The 27,793-nt window shown below is 34.9% G+C and overlaps 1 protein-coding gene across 1 annotated transcript in view; it reads right to left on the reverse strand.

Moving 5' to 3' along the window:
- The window catches only part of LOC110026944 (dol-P-Man:Man(5)GlcNAc(2)-PP-Dol alpha-1,3-mannosyltransferase), a 56,506-nt gene that overhangs the window by 12,860 nt on the left and 15,853 nt on the right, over window positions 1-27,793 (reverse strand). The window contains exons 6-9 of the mRNA XM_020728181.1: window positions 7,211-7,368; window positions 7,016-7,082; window positions 6,876-6,929; window positions 555-643 (exon numbers count right to left, since the gene is read on the reverse strand). Of these exons, the coding sequence (XP_020583840.1) occupies window positions 555-643; window positions 6,876-6,929; window positions 7,016-7,082; window positions 7,211-7,368 (368 nt within the window). The remainder of the gene's footprint in view (window positions 1-554; window positions 644-6,875; window positions 6,930-7,015; window positions 7,083-7,210; window positions 7,369-27,793) is intronic.

Here is a 27,793-nt window from a genome sequence, read left to right on the forward strand (position 1 = left end):
AACATTGGAATCATCAATAGTTCTCAAGAGGCATCTCGAATTCTATCAACAAATTACCGAATTCTAATGGCATTAAAAGTGCGTTCCCATGAACAACTCGACATATTAGCCTCTCACTTAAAAATCTCAAGAAGTTCACAAATTATGAAATGATACAATCAAAATATTTGTAATGATTTTGTTATTTCTGCAGATATATGCGAGTTTGCAAGAACCAACTCTAGGTTGCAAATGTGTGTAATTCTACAGCAATAGAAGTAATAATCTTCTGGTGGCACTGAAAGGAAAGGAAAAATCGTAGAAAATGAGCTAAGATTGTTTTAAAATGGCTCAAGCTGCATTGACTATAATAATCTCCACCTATGAGAATCCTTACACTGAGCAAATTATTCATGCTCAGTAAGAATAAAAAAATAAGCATTCCACAAAACATAAACAGAAGTTTGAATGCAAATCTACTAATAACATAAAAACCCCTTTATGATTTGCACTTCCATGGACGAAAGCATTGCACATGTAAAATTAGAATTGTAAGTTTCAAACAAAGTGTGTACCAGAAGTGGATGAAGACTCGACCGAGGTTGAAGGCTCTAGAAATGTACGCCGTGGGATATGTCAGCAGAAAAGGCAAACCTAAGGCTACCTGCAACATACGACACCAAATTTTCGTTGCTATACAAATAATTTGGGCCATAAAAAGCTCGGAATAATCTCATGCAATTCCACATATAAGCCAATAATATAAATGTTCCACGCCTAGAAAAAAAAAGTGCCAAAAGGTATAAAACATGTCACCAGACAGTAACCAAGGCCTGAAGAAGGGGAAAGACTAAGGAAATTACAGAAGGAATCGAAACAATGAAGAAAGTAACAAATCTTAGAAATAATATATCAACAAAGCTTGCGGAACAACCAAAATTCTGATAAGGACTTCTCAGGTTCGAGAATAGAGCAGGGAGCTCTTAAGGAAAAAAAATAAAACCAGAATAAAGAGAAATAGGAAAAAAAAAAAACTGAATAAAGAGTATAGGAAAACAAATAACATCAAATAAAAGAAAATCTGCATATTAATAACAACTAGGGATAGTCATTATTATTTTAATATTAAAATACTCTCCCTCAAGTTGAAACAAAGATGTCAATTATGTTCAACCTGAATTTGAATTCATCGAATAGTGGCCCAGGAATGTCCTTTGTATGGATATCTACTAGTAGACCACTGGAGAGCATAAAAGGAATACATATTTCCCTGGACTCAAGTTTTTTCTTAATGAAGTGTATGTCAATCTCCACATGTTTGGTACAATCATGTTGGGTCGGATTGTGGGCAATGCTAATGGCGGTCTTATTATCACAGAACAACTACAGTCGGATTGTGGGCAGTGCTAATGGCGGTCTTATTATCACAGAACAACTACAAAGGGTCGGAAGACGACATATGTACTTCACGGACTAAGATGCATAACCAAAGAGCTTTACAGATCCCTAAGAACATGGATCAAAATTCAGCTTTATTACGGCTCCAAGCAACCGCCAACAGATTTTGTTTTTCTATGTAATAAGAATCCCCTACACAAATGAGCAGTACTCAGAGGTAAATTGTTATCGTGGACTGATCCAACCTAATTAGCACCTGTATAAACAATAATAGAACAACAGATGTGGTGTGAGAAAAATAAACCTGAGCCCGGAGTGCCTTTTAAATAGTGGAGAATCCAGTGGATAGCATGGAGATGGTGCTCATTGAGGTCATGCATGAATTCACTTACTATACCAACCGAATGACATATGTCGGGGTGTGTATGGGCGAGTTAAAAGAGTTTCCACACAAGACGCTTGTAGTGAGTCTTGTAAACAGGAACTGCATTGAAAATATTAGATAGATTTTCATTCGGATCCATTGAGATAGCCATTGATTTGCATAGAAGCAGATTGTTTTCTGTTAACAAGCCAATCACATATTTAAGCTGAGATGGGCAAACACTCCGAGATGACCGAGCAACTTCCATGCCTAAGAAGTATGAGAGAGATCCCAAGTCCTTTATTTCAAAGGACACAACTAGAATGTCTTTCAAAGACTTCAATGTTGGTAGATCAATTTCTGTGAGCACAATATCATTGACATAGACGATAAGAATAACAATCTGGTCATTGAACGAATGCAGGAAGAAGAGAGTGTGATCCGATTGAGCTTAAGTAAAAACATGACCGACTACTATCTTTCTGAACTTGCCAAAATCAGACCCGTGAGGATTGCTTTAGTCCATAAAGAGACTTTCGCAGCCGACACACTTGTCCTAGGGAGGTAGTAGAGTCAAAACTAGGAGAAGAGACATGTACACCTCCTTTATTAATTTTCCGTCAGAAACACATTCTTGATATCGAGCTGGAATAAGGGTGAATCCAGATTCACCGCAAGAGATAACAGAATCCAAATTGTGTTTAACTCGGCCATCAGGGCAAATGTTTCATCATAGTCAACTCCGTAGGTCTGTGAGTATCCTTTGACAACCAACCGTTAATTTTTGTGTTTAAAGGAGCCATCTGAGTTGAATTTTATGATAAAAATCCATCGGCAACTCACTGCCTTCTTACCCCGAGGAATATCTATGACATCTCATGTATGGTTTCACTGAAAGACATTCATCTCCTCCATTATTGCAGTTTTTTTGGTCAGATCCGCCAGTGCAGCCTCAATAATGAGATCTGATGATCTGTCAAGGCAGTAACAATTGCTCTGTAGATCGGCGATAAAGTATGGAAAGAGACATATTTTACCATGGAATAGAGAAAGCATGCCTGATTGTGCACCTTACTCAGTGAACTCACGTCTTCATTTCGAGTAGTAGCAGTGCCAAGGATGTTGCTAGGAGTGGATTCAAGGTCCAACAACGAGGTAGCGGGATCCAAACTAGGGTGCACCGAGTATAAACACAGAGAGTGGGAGGAGGAGATGGTGGAACAATAGGAACTGGAGATTCAGTGGTAGGAATAATGGGGGAACATCCATAGGAGTAGGATAAAGACTAATGTCCAAAAATTCCAGCTCCCCTTCACTTGAGGTCGAGTAAGGAAAATACTAAACACTTTTAAAAAGAAGATATCAACATTCGCATAGATTTTGTTTGTGATAGGATCAAGGCATGGATACCCTTTTTGAGCTGCTGGGTACCCTAGGAAGACACATTTTATGGATATGGGATCAAGTTTACTCCGAGTTGGCTTAGTGTTCCAAAAAAAGGCTATGCATCCAAATATTTTGAGATCTAAAGTGGAGAAGGTCCGATTGACAGAAAAACATGACATCAAGACAACTAAGGGGTTTAGAAGTTGTGAATTTTAGAGATGATTCTATTTATGAGATGGGTGGTAGTCAATATGAAATTATTCCAAAAGCATTTTGAGACATTGATTGAAATATAATGGAACGAGCAATGTCGAGGAGATGTTAGTTTTTTCTTTTGGCTAACCCATTTTATTGTCCGCACACGAACTATATTTTGGCTAACCCATTTTATTGTCCGCACACGAGCTATGGTGGAGGATGTCCTTACTTGCCAAGAATTCACCTAAAATATAGTTAAAAAATAGAAGTGTAGAAGTTTTGAAAAGTGGCAGAAATTTGCAATTTGTCATTTAAAATATACTCACATCATTCGAGTGTGGTCATCAATCAAAGTAAGAAATCAATGTTTATTTGTGTAGCTGGCAGTGCAAGAGGACCCTCATATGTCGCTCTGAATGAGTGAAAAAGGAGCAAAAGAGATGTATGTGTGGGCTAGATAATGAACCCAATGATATTTGACTAATTAACATGTCTCACAATTAAAACTAGAAAGATTTTGATTAAAAAGCGTCAAGGGATATAAATATTTTAGATATTGAAAACTATGACGACCCAAACAACAATTCAACAATATAATGAGACATTCAGTAACTCGAGATAGGCTACAACTGTCGAGTGATATGTCCCCATTCTCCTCGCATTTCTATTGAAAGTAGAAGAGTCCAGCTACCAGCTTAATAGTTTCAATCATCCACCCCGAATGATGATCCTGAATGATAAAAACATCAGAAGATAAATGAGTAACACCATCAATGTCATGTGTCAACTTACTGACAAATAAAATGTTACACTACAATAGTAGTACATGTAACACAGATTCCCGAGTTAGATCGGTCGTTAGAACAACAGATCCTTTACCAGGAATAGAATTATTGGAGTCATCCATAATTCTGATCATATCTTTTTCAGAACATGAATAATATGTCGAGAAAGCTTGTGAACATCAAGTCATATGGTCTAACACCTGAATCAAAGATCCACGAACTATAGGATAGAAAAAAAGTGAATGTCATAGGAATGGAATCTTGACGGGCGTGTGTGGTCGACAGTCCAACACAAAACCGATTGGATCAAAGTAGCTTGATTAAGCGCTCCATCTGACTATTCAGAGAGTCAAAGGATTCAAAAATGTTATGGGTAACAGTCGATTGACCCGTGGAAGACTCTAATGTCGTAGTAAGGACCCTTCGTAGTAGAGGATTTGGCCAAGAATTTGTATGCCGTGATCCACGAACTACAGGATAGAAAAAAAGTGAATGTCATAGGAATGGTATCTTGACGGGCGTGTGTGGTCAACAGTCCAACACAAAACCGATTGGATCAAAGTAGCTTGATTAAGTGCTCCATCTGACTATTCAGAGAGTCAAAGGATTCAAAAATGTTATGGGTAACAGTCGATTGACCCGTGGAAGACTCTAATGTCGTAGTAAGGACCCTTCGTAGTAGAGGATTTGGCCAAGAATTTGTATGCCGGTTTTCCGTGGAGGTTCCAACATTTGTCACGCTTGTGATTGGGTTTGTGACAGTAATCATAAGTGAAGTGACTTACCCGAGAGGACTGAGCACTATTAGAGATCAAGGCGGACGATTCAGTTGAAGGGGTAGAAGTGCCAAGCATGACAAGTCTGCCACTTTCTTCGCGGTGGATCTCAATGAAGGCAGCACGAGCAGAAGAAAAAGGATTCTGACCAAGAATACTTCCCCATACTTCACCAAGGTCTTTGTTGAGGCCTGCTAGGAATTAGAACATGTGATCCTTTTCTACAATTTTTGGGAAGAAAGAAAAGTCGACGAAAAGTCTCAAGTTTAGTCGTAATACAACTTGCATTCCATTCATAGTCCCACCAAATCATTGTAGTACTGAGTCACGGTCCTTGATCCCTGTTTAGCCTCTCGAATCTTCTTAGACACCTCATAGAGTTGGTTGGAGTTTCCTACATCCGAGTAGGTATCACGAACTGCTGTCCAGAGGGAACTAGCGAAAGAAAAAAAACATATATTAACGGTCAATCGACGGTTCCATAGAGTTGATCAACCATGACATAACCATGGAGTTCTCCATTTCCAAAGCTCCATATGTCGGGTAAGTTTTTGGAGGTTCAAGGATCATGTTTGTGAGATGATCGAATTTCCCACGTCCTTTGATGAATAAGGACGCCGCTTGGGACCATTTAGAGAAAATTAATATCTCCAGTTTGTGAGTTGTGATCAAGAAGTTCATGTTGGTTTCTGGTTCTTCAGTTTACATGGGAACGGAGGTTGGAGTCAAACCTCCGGTGGAATCAAGAACACTTTTTGAGGATGGCTTAGTGCTGGAGGAGTCCGCCGTGAATTCGACTGAATCAAAAGAAATTTAGTTGAGATTTCAAGACATCGCGGATTTCAGCTTATAGGTCACCGGCTGTCGGGAAAACCCTGATGACTGGATAGGAGAATTACTAGCGACTGAATTTGGCTGGTGGCAGTGACCTCTAATGGTTGGAAAGGGAGCCAGCGACAGGTAAAGGTCAATAGATGGGAGACAGCTGGCTGGGGGTACCGGTAGTAGGTAATAAAAAGTCCACGGAAGATAGAAAAACAGCAGCATAGAAAACCAACAGGAGGGGAAGTTGGCAGCAGGAAAAAATAGCCGGCTGGGAGCACCAACAGAGGTGAAAAATACCCCTCTACGGGACACAGAAAACGACAGCAAGGAAGCCTCTAAAAAAACAGACGGCTACAGCCAAAAACTGCTCTACGGGAGAGAAAACCGCTGCAGGAAACAGTTGGCAGCAGGGAAAAAATAGGAACCTTGTTGGCGGGAGGGAAAACTCGAGGAAGAGTTGGTGGCTAGGGTTAAATACTTGGCTCTGATACCATGTTAGGTTTGAGAATAGAGCAGAATGTCTTATTGATAGAAAGATGGATATATAAACTCAATTACAAGGGGCAATAATAAGGAAAGAAATAAAAACAGAATAAAGAAAATCAAGAATGCAAATGACAACAAATAAAGAAAATCTGCACATAATAATAGCTAGGGATAGCCGTTATTATTTTAATATTCTAATAGGACCCACCTCAAATATTTTGGGTTGCCAAAACTAAAAACATAATGTGTGTGTGTGTGAGGGCTACGACTATATCAGATGCACAATTCTTCATTCAATCATTCACTATAAAACACCTGAACCAACAACTTAATTGTTAAAAAATAATTGTAACGCATATAGATGTTGAAAGAAATAGTGATGCCTGTTGATCCATCCCAGGGCTAGAAAAACTCCAAAGAAATAAACAAACAAATAAAATCTAACTAAAAGAAAAACAATGCGTTGTATAAAGTGAAAAATATAAACATTAAATTGAAAATAAAAATTACATCCGCATAGCGTGTACAAATCATAAAAAAATGGATACGGTAGTTAATACATAATATACCATTGACATTATGAAAGATAAGACGTGTAAAAGTATTTATAAAGCTACCTAAAATAACTAAAGAGAATGCTATAGTTTTCAATGGAAGCCAAGTAGTTTGGGAACATACCTGCACAAATGCAGCACACGACAAGGCAGATAAAATACCCTTGATGCTCAGAGCCTATACTGCCAAAGTTCAAACAATAAAAAATTGCAAATAAATATAAGATAACAAACCATAAATTCCAGGTTGCAAAATTGATGTACCTTCAACATGAGAAGAAGCAATGGCGGGGCAAAAAGGAGAACATTCATTTTGACTGATACAGCTGCACTGTCGCGAAAATACAATTAAAATCATTTGAAAAGGCCTAACTAACTAATTCCAATGTGCAGGAAAGCAAATAATGATCAGAAGGTATTTTTAAATGATATAATGTCATTCAAAAATATCATAATTACCTGAAGATTATCAAAGAGAAATGCCATTTTTGATAGAGAAGTAAAACTAATGCAGCATGAAGCACAGTCATTGCAACACAGTCATTAAATAGACGAAGCATAAATATTGAGTGAATTCTCTTCGACAGGCAAAGCAACACAAATGCCCACCAAGGAAGCTGCAAATTGATCAAAAGGACAAGCAGACAGCTCAGTGAAAAGGTGTGATAAAAAAATATAGGAAAAATTACATAAATGCCACTTAATACCTATATATTTAAATATCCAATTTTTCCATTTATGCCATCTTACCTATGCATAAAAAGGTGTATTCCACATTTTAAAAGTTAAAATAGTAGTATTTTTATGTGATATGAACGATTTCGGTGATATAAATGTAAAAGATAAAGTTAAATGCGTTAGACATGTAAATACATAGATATTAGGTGATATTTATGTAAATGCCCCAAAAATATATTACTAGGAATAAGGGTAAAATGAATAAATCACCAACAAAAATAAAATAGAACCATCACATGTTTCATCTGAGGAATTCAATATAATATAAAACAGAACAAAAGTGCCTAAAATCCTCAGCATAAATTCCACCTCTTTTGAGCCCAAACAAATCAATGGTCTACGGGGAAATTATAAACTCGGTTAAAAGAAGATAACCAGCTTTGAAAAAACAGACCATTGTAAGTTGTGATGGTTATACAAGTTATAAAGTCAGGAAGGCTGAAGATATTAAGAAAAAAGAGAAGGAAATTTAGAAATAAATATGTAAAAAATGCAAGCAAAGGAAGATGTACAGAAAGGGCTAGAAAAAAGTATCAGAATTCAAAATTCTTTAAGCTTCTGGCATTATTGCAAATAAGTATCGTAAAGATACTTCAAATTATGCTATCAGTTTCATGTCAATGTGGTAATCTCGTGTCACCAAATGACAGTGCTTGCTATTTATGAATCATCTTTGCCTCTTTCATCTGCAACATTTAGCTGAATATTGCACGCAGTATTAGTCAAATAAATCATATTTGTATTTTTCTTAGAAACTACTTAAAAAGTAAATATTTTTAAGAATTCAGAAGTTTCAACATAGCCAGCCAAAATTTTGTGGTTCAGAAGATATCATGTTTTGTTTATTTATTGTACTTAGCTTTGCTTTAAGGGCGGCCCCCTGTGCCTTTTGTCAATGCTTTTCAATTGCTTTGCATCTCAAACACTGATATCACCATTTTTTATTTAGGAAGATTTACACACATACCAATCAATTCTAATGTATTTACAGATCTAGAACTTAAACTTCAATTTGTGCATATATGCCACGTTACCTATCTATGAAAAGATGTATTTTACTTTTTAAAACTTAAAATAGGGGTAATTTTATGTGGTATGAAAGATTTGGGTGGTATAAATGTAACAAATAAAGTTTAGATGTTACATTTGTAAAAAACATAGGAATTGGGCGTTCTGTAAATGCCCTTTTTATTTAGCGTGGAAAGCAAGCAACGAACAGCATTAGATTACACACATGCCGCCTCCACAGCTTCATCCCAGATGACACCCTAAAGACAGAAATACCTAATGAAGCTTAAAAGGCACAGATGGAATCCCACAGAAAGAAGAGCATGGTTAGCATATGACTCATGCAGGCAACGTGAGGAAAATTTATAGTGCTCGCCTTATATATAAGTTAAAATGGTATACAATGCCGCATAAATGATTTGACTTTAAGTACGACTGCAAAATGCACTTTTTTAAAATAAATAATAATAATTTTAGAATCATAAAACACTTAAAACTAAAGATAAAATTCTTTTAACATCACACATCTTAGGGCACCTATAATTGCAAAGCATAAGCTCGTAAAAAGTACAATCTTCAATATGTAATCATTTTTGTATCCTTTGAACAATACTTATTGTTGGATTTTTAGGAAGTTTTTTTATTTTTAGTATATTATATTATTCTTATTTTCTATTTCTAGAAGGCAAAAACATTAGAATGTGTGGTAATCTAAGAAAATCCCATTCTTTCCCTCTCTCGTGTGGACCGGCCGGCCACTTCCAAATCTTGGAGTATTTGATTGGGACAACTTAGGAAACCTTTCAATAGTTTACTCCCTTCCTATTTTACGCTATTCTATTTTTTATTTAAGGATTATTTCATTTTCTGATTTAGGTTAGATATATTTGGTAAGTTTGTTAATAAGGAGGAATGGCTTCCCTATATATATATATATAACATATTTGTGAATAATAGTTCCAGCAGTTTTTCTCCCCAATTAAACTCAACATGATATCAGAGCCATAGAATCCCATCTTGGCCATTGGAACTCCTTTAAGACATAACCATATGATCTCGATTCATCCATGTGCGAAGGTTGGGGTTAGTGATCTCAGGAACTGTGCCTGGGAGAAAATGTTTTACTCTACAAAACTGCCAAAGAAATCTTTATGAGGATGCAAGAAAAACATATTCCAGTACTGGAATAAATTTCAAAGTTGTTTAATATTGAAACCAAGTTTCGTTACCCTTGTCAAGGAGAACTACGTTTCATCCAATACTCAAACACCTTGACAAAGTCTTAGTTACAATAAGATATGTTTGAGACACGTGTGGAAATATCCACATGATGTTGTGATGTTTAGATTCATTATCGAGAAGAAGTGAACTATCAAATTCCTAGCAGGTCTAACTCATGAATTGGATGGGAGATGATCATGGGAACAAAGCCTATTCCATCTCCCTGTAAAGCAATTGTTGAAGTCAGGAGAGAAGAACGCAAAAAAAAAAAAGTTGATGTCCAATTACTGAAAGCTCAGTCATGTACACACATAATTCTTCATATAACTCAAAACTTAAGAATTGTCCACATATGATTATTGTAAAAAGTTTAGGCATATCAAAGAAAAATGTTAGAAACTCCATGGAAAGTATGCTAACTGAAAATCTGGATAAGGAAAGATCAAGAGAAACAAAAGGAAAAGATGCTACCACATCCGAAGGACGGAACCATTTACTAAGGAAGAACTTGAAGTACCTAGGTCAGCACACCAATCTCATGACACACCAAGATATTATAACATTCTCACATCTTGCCCGTAATGAGAGATTTAGAACTTGGATCATAGATTCAGAAGTCTCTGGTCATATAATAGAAAGATCAATGCTCCACTCAACTATCAAGAATCTTCCACATCTAGATCAGTAAGACTTGCGGACGGATCTCACAAACATTGTTGGGAAAAGAGATGTGGAGCTCTCTCAGGATATTACTCTTTCCTCTGTTTCATATATTCTACAATTAGACTGCAATTTGATTCTATCCATGAGCTTACTCAAAATATGAAATGTATAACAAAATTCCTTGCAAACTCCTATGAAACTCAAGTGGTGGAATCGAAGAAAGTGATTGACAATGCTCAAATGCATCAAGATTTATATATGCTCAGGAAAATCTCTCTATAAACACACAATTGATCCTACATTCATATGTTACTCAAACTAATTAGTATGTTGACTCTCTGTATGTAAAAAAATAGGTCATGTTATGTTTATAATTTCAATTATGTTGCTTAATTGAATCTACAATTGTTTATCAATAAAAACAATTGTCAAACACACCGGAAATAATTATCTCATGACATTATATTCTCTCACATCCTGTTTTCATTATTCACAGTGATATTTGAGGACCATCAAAGATGAAAATCCTAAGTGAGGCTAGATGGATTGACTTATTTATTGATGATCATAACAAAACTAATTGGGCATTCCTATTAAGGAAAAAATATAAAAACAACTCAAATCTTTTAAGCTTTCCATGACATGATTCAATCTCAATTTCAATGCACCCTAAAAACTAATAATGTAAGGAAATATTTCAACTCCATCATTGGGTCCTACCATTCGAAAAATAAAATCATCCATGTGAGTTGATGTATTGATAGTCCATAATAAAATGGAATAGCAAAGAGAAAGAACAAACACTTATTTGAGGTATCCAGCTCAATTATGTTTTCCCATCAAATTCTAAAACATATTTGGGCGAAAACAGTTTGTACTGCAACATATATTATCAATAACATGCCTAGCCGAGTACTTAACTTCAAAGACCACTTCATATTTTGATAGCTACCCATCAACACATCGGTGCTGTCCTCTTACTATACCACTTCAAATCTTATCCTTTGTTCACGTTCATTCCCCAACTCGCAGCAAACTTAATCTTAAATCTATCAAGTGTATTTTTCTAGAGTATGACTTAAATAAAAAGAGAAATGGGTGCTACTCTCCCGTTACAAGAAAATATTACAACTTCATGAATGTCACATTTTTCTATATCAGTTCTACCATTCCAAATCAGATGTTCAGAGGGAGAGTGCAAATAAACATCATTTTTGGAATGCACTTGATGACACCTACAATCCACATACTCCTCTTCCACCTGACTCTCCTACTCTTATTGAGAATATACAATCAATTCAATCTGAAGTACACCTCAAATAACAACGTGCATACATTAAGAGGAAGAAAAAATTCGAGTTTGTGTAAGACAACTTGCAAAGACAAAATTGTTCCAACCAAACCCCGAGTCCACATTTACCTGAAATTTCAGGAGAAGATTCTAGTACTCATGAGTTATCCCCTTCCTCATTTGGTGCTGACGATAAGAAAAGTTGTACAAGATACCTAGTTCAGGAGTATGTAGCTTATAGGAAGCTATGATCAGCCTTAAAGTGTTCATATCTAATATTAATACTAAGCAGATTCCCAAAATCATTAATGAGACACTTGAAAAGTGAGATTGGAAGAAAATAATAGAAGAGATTTGAACACTAAAGCATGATGGTACTAAACTTCCTTAGGATGAAAAACCAATTGGAAGCAAATGGGTGTTCAAAATAAAATACAAAGTTGATGACAATTTGAAAGATTCAAAGAAAAACTTATAGCTAAATATTTCACACAAGCCTATGAGATTGACTATTCGAAGATTTTCACACCGGTTGTCAAACTGCACACTATCAAAATTCTTCTTTCAGTAGAGTCAACAAGGAATGAGAAATGCATTTGCTTACATAAAATGTCTTTGTGTATGGGGATCTATAAGAAGTGTAAATGAATATACCATTTAAACTTGAAAATGATTCCAAACAAATATCTCGTATACAAACTCAGAAAGTCTCTCTATGGGTTTAAACAATCAAGTGTGTGGTTTGAAAGTTTTGTTAGAACTATGAAATCCAATGAATACTCTTAAGTCAAGCCGATCACACATTGTTCATAACACACACTCAGAGAGATAAGATTATTGCATTGAACGTAAATGTAATTGATATGATTCTTATTGGTGATGATAAAAGAGAAATTCTTAAAATTAAAAAAGTAATTGTTGCTGAGTTTGAAATCAAGGAGCTAGGAAACATAAGATATTTTCTAGATATCAAGGTAGCAAAGTCCAAGAAAGAGATTGTTATATCACAGAGGAAATATATCTTAAGTTTGCTAAAGGAAACAACAATGATTGAATGCAAACCTGTTGATACTACAATGAAACCCAACAAGAAGTCTAACAGAGAAGAAGAAAGTAATATGTGGATAAGAGAAGATACCAAAGATTAGAAAGAAGACACATCTGTTTATCACATACTAGATTATATATTGCAAACTCTGTCAATAGTGTGAGTTAACATATGAATCGCTCAAATGAAGAGCATTTGGAAATGGAATACATGATCTTGAGGTTTCTCATGAGGACTGCTAGTTATGGATTAATTTTTAAGAAAGCTAGAAACAGAGAAGAGAAAATCTACACTAATGTTATTTGGGTTGGGGAAGCACTGTTGAAAGCCCGTCATGATAGGACCAAACATATGGAAGTTGATAGACACTTCATCTCTGAAAAGATCAACGAGGGAATTAGATAACTAATCTATATCTCGACACACCAACAAGTTGAAGATGTCTTCACCAAAGCTCTTCCTTTCAGCACCTTCTCGGAATTCAATACCAAGTTTGGTCTCTACAACATCTACGAACCAACTTGATGGGGAGTGTGGAAACTGGGAAGATACAATTCTTTCCATCGTTCCCCCTCTCATGTGAGATGGCCATCGCCTCCAAATATTGTAGAATTGGATTGGAAAAACTTAGGAAAATTTTGATTAATTTATTCACTTCCTAATTAATGTTATTCTATTTTTTAGTTCAGAATTATTTCCTTCCCTAATTTAGGTTAGATATATTTGATAAGGTTGTTAATAAGGAATAACCGGTTTCCTTATATATATGTACCCTATTTGTGAATAATAGATCAAACAATTTTTCCTCCCAAAGAGATTCGACAGTATATCATAATTCTTATTTCCTTCTTTTTATCATGGGAAGTTATGGTCAATCTTATTACTTTCCTAATGTGGGAGTCATCACCGTCTAGTTATCTTGTAATCATTTTCTACGAAATTGAAGAGGAATAATTAATTTTCTCTAGCAAAAAATTACATGATATCAGAGACCATCTTCGTCATTGAAACGACAATCTAATCCGTCGAGATTGTCTGCAACTGGTGCGTACCTTCTACCCCTTCGGATTGTGCCCAATATCATCATCTTTGTGATCAACCACTCGCCTTATAGCTGCGATTAGCACTCGCTAGGAAGGCAACATTGGATAGTGGTGTTTAAAAAGCACTGCAATATAGCCAGGATTAGAGCCCACTCAGAAGGCAATTGGATCATGACGTTCATAGACCTGCGCAATACAATCGAGATTAGGTCGTCAACTGGGACGACGACAATTAAATTGTAGTCTTCAGAGATCCATGTGATACAATCGATATTATAGCCAACTAGAAAGGCAACGATTGGATTACAATGTTCAGATATCTAACTTAAAGTGAAGTTTCTTGTCCTATGTGCTGTCGAAACTGGATAGTGTTTCTCTTTTCGCTTGAGGTAGTCACTGCATGTGTTGCTCTTCTCATATTCTAAGAATGTAATACAAATCAGTAATGATGACAAGAATTCAAAAAAATCCTATCACATTGACTAGTTTCAATAATTTTGAAATCACCTCACCTCACCCTACAACTCTCATGGGTGTATCGGTTGAATATTTTTGTCACAATTTATCACCTTACCTCATAGTTATAGAGCTTAATGGACACAACTACTCGAGTGGGCACAATCCACAAAATTGAAGATCGACGGAAGAGACAAAATTGAGTACTTAATTGGAGAAATTTCAAAACCTACTGCTTGTTATCCAAATCTAAAAAAATGGCGGTCCAAACTTTATTTGGTGATGGCCCAGCTCATTAACTCTATGGAACCTACCAAAGGAAAGTTTCATTTATTACTTCCCACTGCTCGAGATATTTGGGAGGCATTCAAGATCTCTATTGAGACTTCGAGAATTTTTTGTAATTTTTTTAGTTGAAATTTGAAATAAAATGATTGTGATGTTCCTACATATATATTACAATAAGTTGATAACATTATGACAATAACTTGATAATCGCCACAAAAAGAGAGGAAAATGGTTGGTTTGTGTAATTTTTAGCGGGCATCAATCGAGAGTTTAGACAAAAGCCAAAGTCAAATTCTTAGTAGGAAATCTCTACCCTCAATTTAAGAAGTATTTTATGAAGTTAAACATGAAGAGTTTAGAAAAAAATTAATAAAGGATTGATACTAACACAACAGGTCGTAAAAATTCATGATACGAGCAATGCAAAAAATTATGGCACGCGAATGAGACATGTTGGAAGCTTCATGATGAACATGCAAATTAGAAATCAAAATTCAAGCACGCAAGTCAAGCCTATCAAATCACTGTTGAAGAAATTCGAGAGTTGTCTGCTAACTCGAATGCAATCTCTTTCACCAAGGAGCAATTAGATAACTTTCACAAATTGTTTCAATCTCCAAAATTGTCTACGTCTCTGTCTTACTCCTTAGTACAAAGAGTTAACTCTTTGGCCACTACTTTGTTAGGTGTGATTCCAAATTTTTTCTCATTCTTGGATAATTGATCCTAGCACAACTGATCACATGGTTGGTTTCTCTTAATTATTTTACTCCTATAGTCCTTGTGCATGCAATAAAAATATCAAAATTACCGATGATTCCCTCTCGATAATTGTTGGGATAAGAGCTATCAAAGCCTCCATATTGTTAATCTTCTTGGTGTTCTTCATGTTTCAAATCTATCATGTAACTTGTTTTCCTTTAGAAAAATTATCGTTGATCAACAATATCGAGCTATCTTCTATCCTTCTTGTTGTGAGCTTCAGAAATTGACCATGAGGAGGAAAATTGAAAATACTAAGGAAAAAAAAGAACGGTATCATTTTGACAATAGACTTGCCTCAAATAGACAATGTTAAAATACTGGTTTAAATTATGTTCATATTTCTAAAGAGAATGAAATTATGTTAGCATTATAGGTTAGGTCATCCTAATTTTTAACATAAAAAATACTTTTTTCCTAAATTCATTCAGAATAAATATCTATCTTTATTTCAATGTGAAGTTTATCAGCTTGTTAGACATCATAGTGAATCATTTTCTCCACAAATATACAACTCAATTACACCATTTAATCTAATACATAGGGACATATGGGTTCCTAGTAAAACCCTTACATATTCTGGGAAAAAATAATTTGACTTTCACTGATGATTATACTAGATTAAGTTGGATTTATTTAAAAAATGAAAATTTTAAAATATAAATAATTTTTAAAAATTTTTATGCCATAGTACACACAATTTTAAAAAATCATTCAAATATTACAAAGTGATAATGACCGAGAGTATTCAAAAAATACTTGGGTTAATTATTTCTCAAAAAATAAAAAAATTCATCAAAACTCTTATCTCAACACTCCACAACAAAATGATGTGATTGAAAAAAAGAACAAGCACTTATTGGAGATAGTTCAAGCGTTGTTATTTACCGATCAGGTGCCTAAATATATTTGGGGTGAAGTCGTTCTCACTGTTACATTTCTCATAAACAGAACACCTAATAAGGTTTTAAACTTTGAAACATCTTTGATATTTTTCAAAAAGAAAATCCTAAGAATCGGCTTTCATCTTCTCTACCTCTAATGATATTTGGGTATATTGCTTTTGTTAACATTCATAATTAAAAAAACTTGAACCTCGAGCAAAAAAATATGAATTTGTTGGTAAACTCTAACTAAAAGGGATATAATGCTTTGAACCCAATTCTAAAATAAATGTCCTCACCAATCCTTTAGCCCATCTTCAGTTCACTTTATCTTTGAATTCTGAGTTTTCCAATCCTGAATCTAAGCCTAATTTGAATCCCGAGTCTAAAAAAAAAAATCTAGTCACATTCGGTAAAGAACTGGCACCCGACATCCACTATCCCAACATGTGTCATATAAAAACCTCTCACCCACTTTTCGTGCTTTTAGCTCAATTATCGCATATGGAGATTCATAATACTGTGCAAGATGCTCTGAAACTCCCTGAGTATGAGGCTATTTTCGAAGAGATTAAGGTTTTGAAAAAAATCACATGTAGAAATTGGTTAATCTACCTAGAAAAAAAAAACAATCGGATACAAACGTATTTACAATAAAGTATAATTATGATAGCGCTCTAGAACGGTACAAAAGTGGATTGATTGCCAAGGAATTTACTCACAGACCTATGACATTGATTATTTATAGACATTCGCTCCAATAGAAAACTAAAATTTATAAGAGTTTTACTGTCACTTGTAGCTAATCTTGATTGGCCCCTCCAATAGTTGGATATAAAGAATATCTTCCTCAATGGAAAGTTAGATGAAAAAGTGTGTATGGATGCATCTCTGAAATTTAATGAGAAGTTTGGCACAAATATGGGTAAACTAAAAAAAATATTTTACGGGTTAAAGCAGTCACCGAGAGCATGATTTAAGAAATTTACACTATTTGGTAAAAGTCGGGGATATACTCAAGGGCAAAGAAATCATACAATGTTCTTCAGATATTCAAATGATGAGAAGATAGCCATCTTGATTGTGTGTGGATGATATTATTCTCAACGAGAATGATGCATATGAGACGAGTCATTTGAAAAATTCACTATCATCTAGTTTTAAAACTAAAGACTTATAATTTCTAAGGCATTTCTTTAGCACGGAGGTTACTCGATCGAAAAAAGAAATTATTATCTCCCAACTGCTTAATAAATAACATATATCTTCACAAAAGGATTGTTTGGACCTAATTTTCACCTCTTTGTAAGCAAGTTGGAGATGATAGATATATATGCTCCAACTTGAGGGGGTGTTGAATTTTTAGTAAGTTTCTATTTTTAGTATATTCTATTATTAATAATTTCTATTCTAAAAGTTAGTTTTATTTATATATCATAATCTTGTTTCTTTCTTTTATCATGGAGAGTTACGATTGATCTTATTACTTTCCTAATGTAGGAGTCACCCCATCTAATTATCTTATAATCATTTTCTAAAAATTGAAGAGGAATAATTATTTTTCCCCTCCAAAAAACTATTCCTGTCTAATATAGTTTCTTATCTCTTATTTTCACCATTCTGTAAACTGAAAGTTTGCAATTTGAGTATCATAAACAAGTACATGAATGTACATATACATATATAAGTACAATCATCATTAGTCTAATCCCAACTATTTGAAGATGGCTTCATAAATATGCATGCTTCACTCCTTCCTACTGAGTGTCACACTAGGTATTAGTTCTATTTTCACGATACTTTTTGCATTTATTTTATCCATATTATGTTTGGACTAACCCTTTTTTCCTTTTCCGTACACATCAAATTTAACCAGCCACCTCCTTGGGGCATCTTCTACCCGCCATTGTGCATGCCAAAATTAAATATATTTTACTATTTTATCACCAAATAAGTGATACTTTCATAAATCTATCCTTCTCAATGTTGCCATCCATCCATCTTGAAGTAATTGATCTTCTCAAACTCAAGAATCAATAAAACATAGCCGGCCTAATCACATGTTATGAAATTTAGAGTTGCATCACATGTAAAGACGTGTTTGGTAATTCATTTTAATTGTTTAAATCTTAGTCTGTAAATATGAAAAATTTTGGTGGCATGCACTAGCACAATAAATCTCTAGAATTTATCTTTTAATATCCACATTATTCTCTTATTGCATGATACACCTAATAATTCTCTGTTTTAACTAACGTTGACTGAAACTCATATCTCATCTATAAAACATTGTCATGCACGATATAAACACAATATTTGAAATTACCATGCCTAAGAATTTCTTCATCTTCAAGCACAAATGACTAATAATCATCAACTTCATACCCAATAAATTGCACATCATATCACTATCCTCATTCAGTTAATCCTAAACTCCTTGGATCCCGTTCAACAACGATCGAGCTTGCTTAAAGGAAATTGGTAGAATAAAACAAGCAAGGGCAAAGTACTTGCCAAAATCTTGAGTAACAAACTAACTCAATATCAAAGTCATAAGAGAATGCACGACCATACCAGGCCAACTAGCCCAACCACTACTCACCTAGCCCTCCCGCTCGGGCTCATGAGCACACACTTTAAGGAATTACTTGCTAACATCCAACAAAAATTAGTAACTTCATGAGAAAGTCGACAACTTAAGTTAGAAAATAATGACACCTGACAAATCCCTGCCAATAACGAGCTAAGATAGTTAATCCAAGTAAACACAAAATTATTAATGTTGTAAAAATTACTAGAGTTGGACATAGAATTATAGCTCTTAAGATTATTTTTTATACTAAAACTTTTAATATTATTAGTGTTTATTTTCCTCAAGTAGGTTTAGATAGGTTCAAAAGATAAATTCTGGAATGACTTAGAAGACTTAATACAAATGATACCTCTTGAAAAAAGAATTTTTATTGGAGGAGATTTAAATGGACATGTCAGTAGATTAATATAAACCAACCAAACAAAGAGAAAAGAGAAGTAAATATTTAACTCAACTAAACTGCATTAAAAATGAAAATGAAAAAGTGATTTTCTTAGAAAAAAATATTCAAATTAAAAGGTGTGAATGCTTTAGATATCTCAAGTCTATTGCTCAAAGTGATGGTGATATTGATGGGGATGTTATTAGTAGAATTCAAGTTGGTTGGTTGAAGTGGAGGAATGCTTCGAGTCTACTGTGTGATAGAAAATTACTGCTTAGACAGAAAGAAAAATTTTATAAGATGGTGGTGAGAACCTAAAATGCTCTATGACGCTAAATGTTGGCCTTTAAAAGAGAATGATAAAAATAAATTAAGTGTTGTCGAGATGAGAATGATTAGGTGGATGGTGGCATCAAACATAGAGACGTAATGTGAAATGAATATATCTGTGATAGAGTTGGTGCAGCTCCAATGACGGACAAAATTAGAGTGTCGTCTTAGATGGTTTGGTCACATTAAACATCGACCATCTGATGATCCAATTAGAAGAGCAGATGTTTTAGATTTGACTTACGTTAAGAAAGGCAGTGACTTACATTAAGAAAGGCAGAGATAAACCTAGGAAGACTTGGGCATATTATATAAAAAATGATCTTAATTTATTAGAATTAAATAAAAATATGATACTAAATAGGGCACAATGGAGAAAAACGATTCATGCAGTCGACCCCATTAAGTGGGATAAAGATTTTGTTTTTGTTATTGTTTTATTGCTATTGTTTATAGAAGTCCCATAATGTTTCTTTTACTTAGTTTTTATGAATTCAAAATGTAATATTATGTGTGGTGCTAAAACTATATAGATGAAAGAGTGAAAGCAATTTTATGATATGAGATCATTTAAGAGCGCTTGGAGCTAGTAATAAATACCATGGAGCTATCTAAAACAATGTTTTTAAAAGCGTACTTCACGAGCAAAATGAAGCAAAGCGAGTCATGCCTGCTTTGCTTCGTTCAGACTCGCTTCGAAGAACTGAAGTTAATTTGCATGTTTTTTATGCAATTTTTAAGTTTTTAATTATTGAAACAAATTTTAAAAAAAATTCAAAATTTTAATTTGCAGATTAACCCTCAATGTTTGTCTTCATGTAATGTATTGTATCACATTTTTTTTAATTTATATCAAATTTTAAATCATATTGTATATTTTATAATTATTAATAAAAAAAATTATACATTAATAATTTTGTATAACCTATTAGCGCTTTGATTAATAAAAGTGTCACATTGCTTTGCGCTTTGTGTTTTGAAGCAAAATTAAAGCCTTGTGTATCATATTGAATTTTATGCCTTGATAACACTAGTTTAAAAACCTCTTTCCTCTTCTTCTTCTTCTTCTTCGATTTACTTTTCATTAAGTCTTGCCGGTAAGATTCTACCATCACCCGTGGACAAATTAAGTATTGCCGGTAAGATTCTACCATCACCCGTGGACAAATTGGATCCAACATCCTAAAGGACGCAATGAGTGTTGACAGATATCATTAGAAGAAGCAAATCAACAAAATAAAAGAGCTATAGACATGAAAAATCAAGATTTCATGTCTAACAATTAGCTTGCATAAATAGAGATTAATTATAGGAATAATCACTTTAAAGAATGCTCCAAGAATCATCCTCTTTAGCTAGAGATGATTACATCTTCATCGTGTTTAATAAGATGTTCATTAATCATTTTTCAGCCACTGAAGAACTTGCAAGCTTTGTTGAATATGAGATAGGAGCTCGACGATTTGCTAAGAAACTTCATCATGAGATTTCAAAGGGAGATGCTAGAAGTCAAACCAGTAAACTGTAGCAGCTCAGGCAGTCCCTCACCAAAGATTTGCAAGAGGATCCCTTCAGCTATGCTCTTGTTTTGCAGTAGCAAATTACCTTGTTGGTGTTATTGGCCAACAGTCACATGAACATTGAAGAGACAATTGTGAAATTGTAACTTCTTCCTCAAGTCTCTTGAGATATTTCCCAGTGGCGGGTGACTTCAAACAGGTTCATGGTAGAGATAAAAGTGACCAAGGGTCTTAAGGTTGAATAAATGTTGCACTTCCAACAGAAGCACCCATTTCCTCACTAAAAGACGTGAGAACCTAAAGGACGAGTAATAATCACAAAATCTTCTTATGTTAAAGTCGGGAGAGGACACCTTTAACGCACTGATACCCAAGAAAGAGGTCACCTCCTAACCATCACCATCCAACTGACCCAATTAAGGATCCCAGGCGCCTAGCATAGGAAAGTCATTCAAAATAGAGACTTCTTTGAGCGGCTCACCCATGAGAGTTCAGACTTATGTAAGAGACCCTTTCTAGTATTGTGTATTCCAGAAAAAAACATGAGCATCACACTTAGAATTGTCAACACCAATAAAACTCAGTGAAGTGATTAAACAAGGCCGAAAAACCGAAGAAATTCGTCATCGTTGGCCCTTAAAAGAAAACAAAAGAATGCGCTTATAAAGGAACAAAGAAATGAACCAAACTTAGCCTGGACAATCAACACCGTTTGAGTGGTGCCGGCCATTCTTAGTGGAGCAAAAGCCTCTAAGAAACTAAACTCAAATGTCTTCGATCAAGAAACGAGAAATCAGTGAGCACATTTAAATCCCCATATGTTGAAGTCATCCAGTCATCTACCCTAAAGTGAATAGGCCATATAGATATAAAAAACCATTCAATCAAATTATTATTGCCATAAGAGTGACCACCAACTATCAAATCAGGAGTATTTTGGTAGATAGGAAATTATTGTTAACATTATTTTTAAAGGCTTTTTTTGCTATGAAGTTTGGACTCAGGAACGGACATTATACAACACGGACACGAAGATATGACATTATTGTAAAAAGTAAGACATGAAATGTCATGGACATGTTTTCAACATATTTAAAAAATTATTATATAAAATATATGATTATCTACTATTTTCTATTGAAAGCATCGCAAGATGAAATAAAATATCATTAAACTAATATTTCAAATATTAAAAAAAAATCAAAAACAAAGTATGAAATGACTAAAATACTATTTAAACTTTAAATTTTTCTGACACAACCTCAAAATTGTTTTTTGTTTTGATATAAGAATATTATATTATGAAGAGAATATTCCAATAACATACATTAAGAAAGAAAATTGTATTTACATAAAACTTTCAAAAACTTTATAAGATGATCTTTATATTTTATTTTAGTGATTAATAAAATTATAAATGTGTAGGGTTTTTTTAAAAAATTAGAAGTTTTAATATCTAAAGCTTAAAATTATGCCAAATAATTTTACTATTATCATCCATACTTTGAAAATTTACTATTTTTTATTTTTTTTATAATCATCAATGAATTTTCAAATTTCTATGATAATACTTAATTATTTAATTAAATGTAGGGTTATACTATTTCCATTTTACATTATTTGAGCTCCCAGCCTTATAAGAATAATTCCAAAGATTGAATATCAGATAAAAGTTTGAAAATATTATAATATTATATTGATTTATTTTAAATTGTTTAAATTATTAAGACTTCAAAGTATAAAAAATTTTGAAAATCAAGATTTTTTTATGGTTAGAAATAGTTTTAAAATAGTTTTCCTATGTTCTTTATATTATAGCTTATGAGATGGAAACAATAACTTTTATATATATATATATATATATATATATATAAAATTTTTGGTAGCCACAATTGCATGCCTATACAATCGTTGCTTCGACTTTCTAAGATGCATGCAGCTCCAATTCCAAAAAATCTGGGAACAACCATGACAGCTTCCACTTCATCCTATGTTGTCTTCAACTAATAACGCCTTTCACCAATGTCGTGCTCATTGCCTCAGCCTTTCAACTTCGTTGCCTTCCTGCCATTGTTTTCCATGCATATATTCAAAAAATGCAAGGTCTTCTGCATCTCAAATTAGTTAGGGATTCTCATTTTTCCTTTTATTTTCGTTGTTTTATGTCTCAACTTGCCCTTTTTCACATCACAACTTCCGCAACCTTTATCCCATCTCTCTATGTCGAACCCATGTCATTGTGTTGGATCCATAATTTACTTTCAATACAATTTATTGTATAACAAACAAATGTCTAAGCATGCCAAAATAGAGATTGTGTTAGTGTCCGACAAATTTCCGCCACGAACATGAATTGCTTCACATTTTTTTGAGAATATGAATTTTGGTGCCTCTCACCTATTGCCAACACAAAACCAAATGTTTAGTGCAAAATATAATATAGTTCTGACTCGCTTCATTATAATAAATTGTTCTTCCCAAGTTAAGCATAATTTGCTAAGAACTTATTATCGAGCCACTGAATTCATTTTCCTCAAAACCAAATCGCTGGTATCAAATACCTTCTCTTTGACTGATGAGCTATAAATAGTTTGAAATTTTCTTTTTTTCTTTTTTTTTTTTTACTTTCTCTTGCTTCATAGCCTGAATTCTAAACTCTTACATCAAATTTATTACAGTCTCCACGTTTTCCTCGTTCTTTTCTTTTAAATTTCTAGGATCTCCTGCCTTGTAGTTTGAATCCATCAAAACTTGTCAGTCATGCAATTCATATTCAAGTAGAAGTAGGGCTTTTGCCTTATGGAATAGAGGAAAGGGCGGTTTGGCCAATTGTTGAGGGTAGTATTGTCCTTAAAACCAATAAAATAGATGGCATTAGGTTTGCTCACCTGTCTTTAGTTCTTTCCACCTTCATCCTCAAGTAGTTCAAAATTAGCTTATTTGTAGCTTCCACTCATCCATTGGTTTATAGATAATGTATTGAGGGAAATTTGACACGAATTTTCTAACTCCTGCATAATTCTTTGATCTGCTTATCTAAAAATTGTGATACCTGGTGTATGATTATTGCCATTGAAGATCAAATTGACAAATGATGTTGGTCCTGATGAAATTGCAAACCACTTCAACACTAACTTTCACCAAAGCCTTCATCTCTATTCACTTTGAGAAGTAATCAAACATCAAAATGAACTTTCGCTGAACGTTTGCTAGATGAAAAGGCCAGATCAAGTCCATTCCCCTAATGAATAGCAATAGGCTTGAGATTGGCTATAGCTTGTAAAAGATTTGTAGTTACATTGAAACAAATTTATAACACTACAAAAATCTTTTGGAGAATTCTCCTGCATTCTTCCTGAGTCGGCCAAATAAACATTTACCTCAAGATCCTATATGTAAATTTTCTCAGGTACACGACTTCCACATTCCTCTTAATGTACCTCTTTCAGAATTCTTCTTCATTTTTTCTTTACATATCTCAAGTTGGTGGAGGGATTTTCTGAATAATTTTTAATTCATTGGTAACAATCGTGCAACTATCTTAAATCTTCTTTGATCTAGAACTTCAAGCAGGAAGTTCCCAAACATGAGATATTCAACAAAGGGAACCAAAAAAACTTGTCTAGTTTTTTTTTTCCCACTTCCATGACTTCTCGCTCTTCAATACTAGGGCAATACAGTTCTAAGGCTAGGATCCATCAGAGTTCCTGTTAGTGGAGAGGAAGTAGGCAAATAATTTCTATTCGCTTGGGATCTATTTAATCTTGAAATATCAAAAACGCCCAATCTCAACTTTTACTCTCAAGAGGTACTATTGCATGATGCCTTCTATAACCCCATATTACCCTTTAAATTGATTCATTATACGTTGGTAAGTTGAGAACACAGTCATATGATTTAGTTGATTGTTGCTGAGTTTTACTGCTCGTGTGGGGACGTTTTAGGATTATTCTAATTCCAACACCTTGCTCCCAGATGCTCAATCAATTATAGAAATCATAGTAAGTCCTTATTTTTTCACTTCTTTCTACCACTAGAAGGCTGTAGTCAGCAAGAAGTCTATGAGTTCTTGTGCCTTAATAGCAATCCTTAGCATGTATGTGATACCGATGTTAACCCAAATCATAATATAAAAACAAATATTATTAATGAAAACAAATAGATTGGTCAACTCCTCAGAAAGTAGAAAACCTGTACCGGTTCGTTCCAAGCGAAAGAATGGGTCGCGCAAAAACATATGCACTTCTCACGCCCGCGCAAGCCTGGGAGTCCCCACGTTAGTCACTTGGGATTGAGAGAGCTTCGCCTTTATCTGTCGAAGCTTTAGTCTCCTCATAATAGCTAGGGTCAGCCTCACTGATGGTATCAGGAACGACATAATCTCTTGACAAGTCGATCCTCTAGGCGCTAACATTACACAACACGTCATGATAGAATAAATGTCCTCTTTTAGTCTATCCTGAGCTGGAGCTGCATATAGATGTAGATTCTCACAATATAACTCTCGAACCTTTAAGTTTGAAACATTCTTCTTCCAGTTCTTGTACTCAGCAAAGTGTAGCTGATAAAAAAGTACGTGAGGAGAAATCAACTTTGGGATAAAATCTGTGACAAGTTGTGCCACTCTCACAAACAACAACTCATGAGAAACCCCCTTTTCTTTACAGATAGGACATGGGTCCTTGAAGAATTTTCTTTCCCAGAAGCTCCTAAGACGATTTCTAGAACTATGGTTTATCTCTCCTGTTTGGTTATCTGTTGGTGGGTGCACTGATGAACAGAATCTACAATCCGAACAACTCTTCATAATCTTCCAAAAGTAACTCAAAATTTTCTCATCTTTGACGAGTTGGAACTCCCTCAATTGAGCCAACTCAAAAGGTAGGCTATATACCTAAAAAGTTTTAAATTTTCTTATCTGAATTTGCCTTGTGTTTAATATCAACTCCTCAAACTCAAGGCCTTTTCAAATTTCCAATATCAATGATGTGGATGCTCCTTCGACGCCTGCAAAAAATGTAGTTTGAGGCGCCATAACCTCATACTATGCATGAACGCCCATTACCTCAGGCTCACTACCTTCTCGAACTGTTATTGTCAACTAAGTTGCAAACTTCCTCCTGGGTTCAACTGGAATCGATGGAATCTCTTTCCTGTTGGTTGGGAGTTGGCAGCTGACACTCCTCTTTCGTGTCCCTGCTCTCTTCTGTCTATCGTGTCATTGTTCATCTTTTCAACTGCTCCCTACTCAGTGAAATATATCATCTTTTGGTTGTGCAATCTGCTTCAATATGCCCAAATTCATGACACTTGAAACACTTTTTGGTAGCTCCACCTGTTATGTGCTTTGAATCAATTTTTCCTTGAACGAGGTCAGCTTGGATGTTCCCTTGTGTATACTTCGGTTGTAAGATCATGGATTTGAACATTGCCGTTAAAATGTGGTGGTCGTCCCGTAATGTGGTCTCTCCTTATGAAATTAGGGTCATAACATCCAGTCTGTAGTGAATTGGTAGGTGTTGGTGCTGTATCTTCTGTTTCATCTCAGACTAAGTTGTGATCTTGTCTTCCCTTAGGCTAGCATAGATACTTCAAATTCTGCCACCAAAATAATGCACTCTTCTTCAACTTGTTGGTAACTAGTTTCACATTTCGTTCGATGGGACGTCTTGACACTCAAAGACACATTCCAAGGTCAAGATCAGCTCAATGAACTCATATGGATCCATGTGGTCGTAGAAATACATATTCACATCAAAATTCTGGTTTCTCAGATATTTTAGGTCATATCTTTGACGTAAAGGTCCATCCCTAGAAACTGCATGGTGGAAGAGATTCGCTCTCTTCCTATGATCAAGCAAGTCACAATTGTGGCTACAGATATCCCAATTGGATTGCCTGTTCTTGAAGGTAACGAGCCTCGGTTGTAGTTAGTGAGTTTCCTATTACATATTCTCCCTAGAAATCCCCTTCACACCTCTTTGTGAATTTCTCAAAAACGACATCGTATACTTTCCCCTCAATCAGGCTTCCGATGATTATCTCCTTTGCAGCATGGCTAGGTTTTGGGTGTGGGTGGGTGGAAGAAGTGTAAAGATGATACAGGGTGAGAAAGAAAATTTTTTAGGTGGAGATAGGGTTGGGTATTAGTGCATGCTAGAAACCTTAGGATGGGTATAATGTTAGGCTAGCTCTGATGTCAAATCATACCGGAGTTAACCCAAAACAATAATAGAAAATCAAATACTATTATTGAAAGCAAATATGTGGTTACAATAAAAAAAAAACTTGAAAGAGAAATTACAACAAACATGACACAAACAAACAATAGCGCTCAATCCATAGGAGGTGGTTAGTTAGCTGGTTAGGGAGTGAAGGTAGGTGGCTAAAATGAGTTTTAGGTGGTTGGCACAACCAAGAGGTTGAAATCGCGTTGGCAATGAAGCGAAGGGTTGGGACAGCGAAGACAACAAGTGAGCGCGCAAGTAGAGCTGCGAGGTGCGATGGGAAAGGTTGGAAAAACCAGGTTTGCTTTTTTCCTAATGATGGCAAAGAAGGGGTGAAGCGGGGCCGGGGGGGAGACTGCAAAACAACAAGGGGTGGCTATCTGGGGTTGAGGCCGCAAGCATGACGGGTTGGAATGGGATGACTGCAATGAAATACAGTAAATGAGTCATGTTCAGAGAGGTTGTAGAGATGGAGGATGAAATACAGTCACTGTGAGAAAGATGTAGAAGGGGATATGGAAGATAATCACCACTTCGAGAGAGAGATACAACGGAAGCACCACCCAATACCTCAAATAAAACCCTCGA

The sequence above is a fragment of the Phalaenopsis equestris genome, unplaced genomic scaffold, assembly GCF_001263595.1.
Source record: "Phalaenopsis equestris unplaced genomic scaffold, ASM126359v1 Scaffold000002, whole genome shotgun sequence".
Lineage (NCBI taxonomy): Eukaryota > Viridiplantae > Streptophyta > Magnoliopsida > Asparagales > Orchidaceae > Phalaenopsis > Phalaenopsis equestris.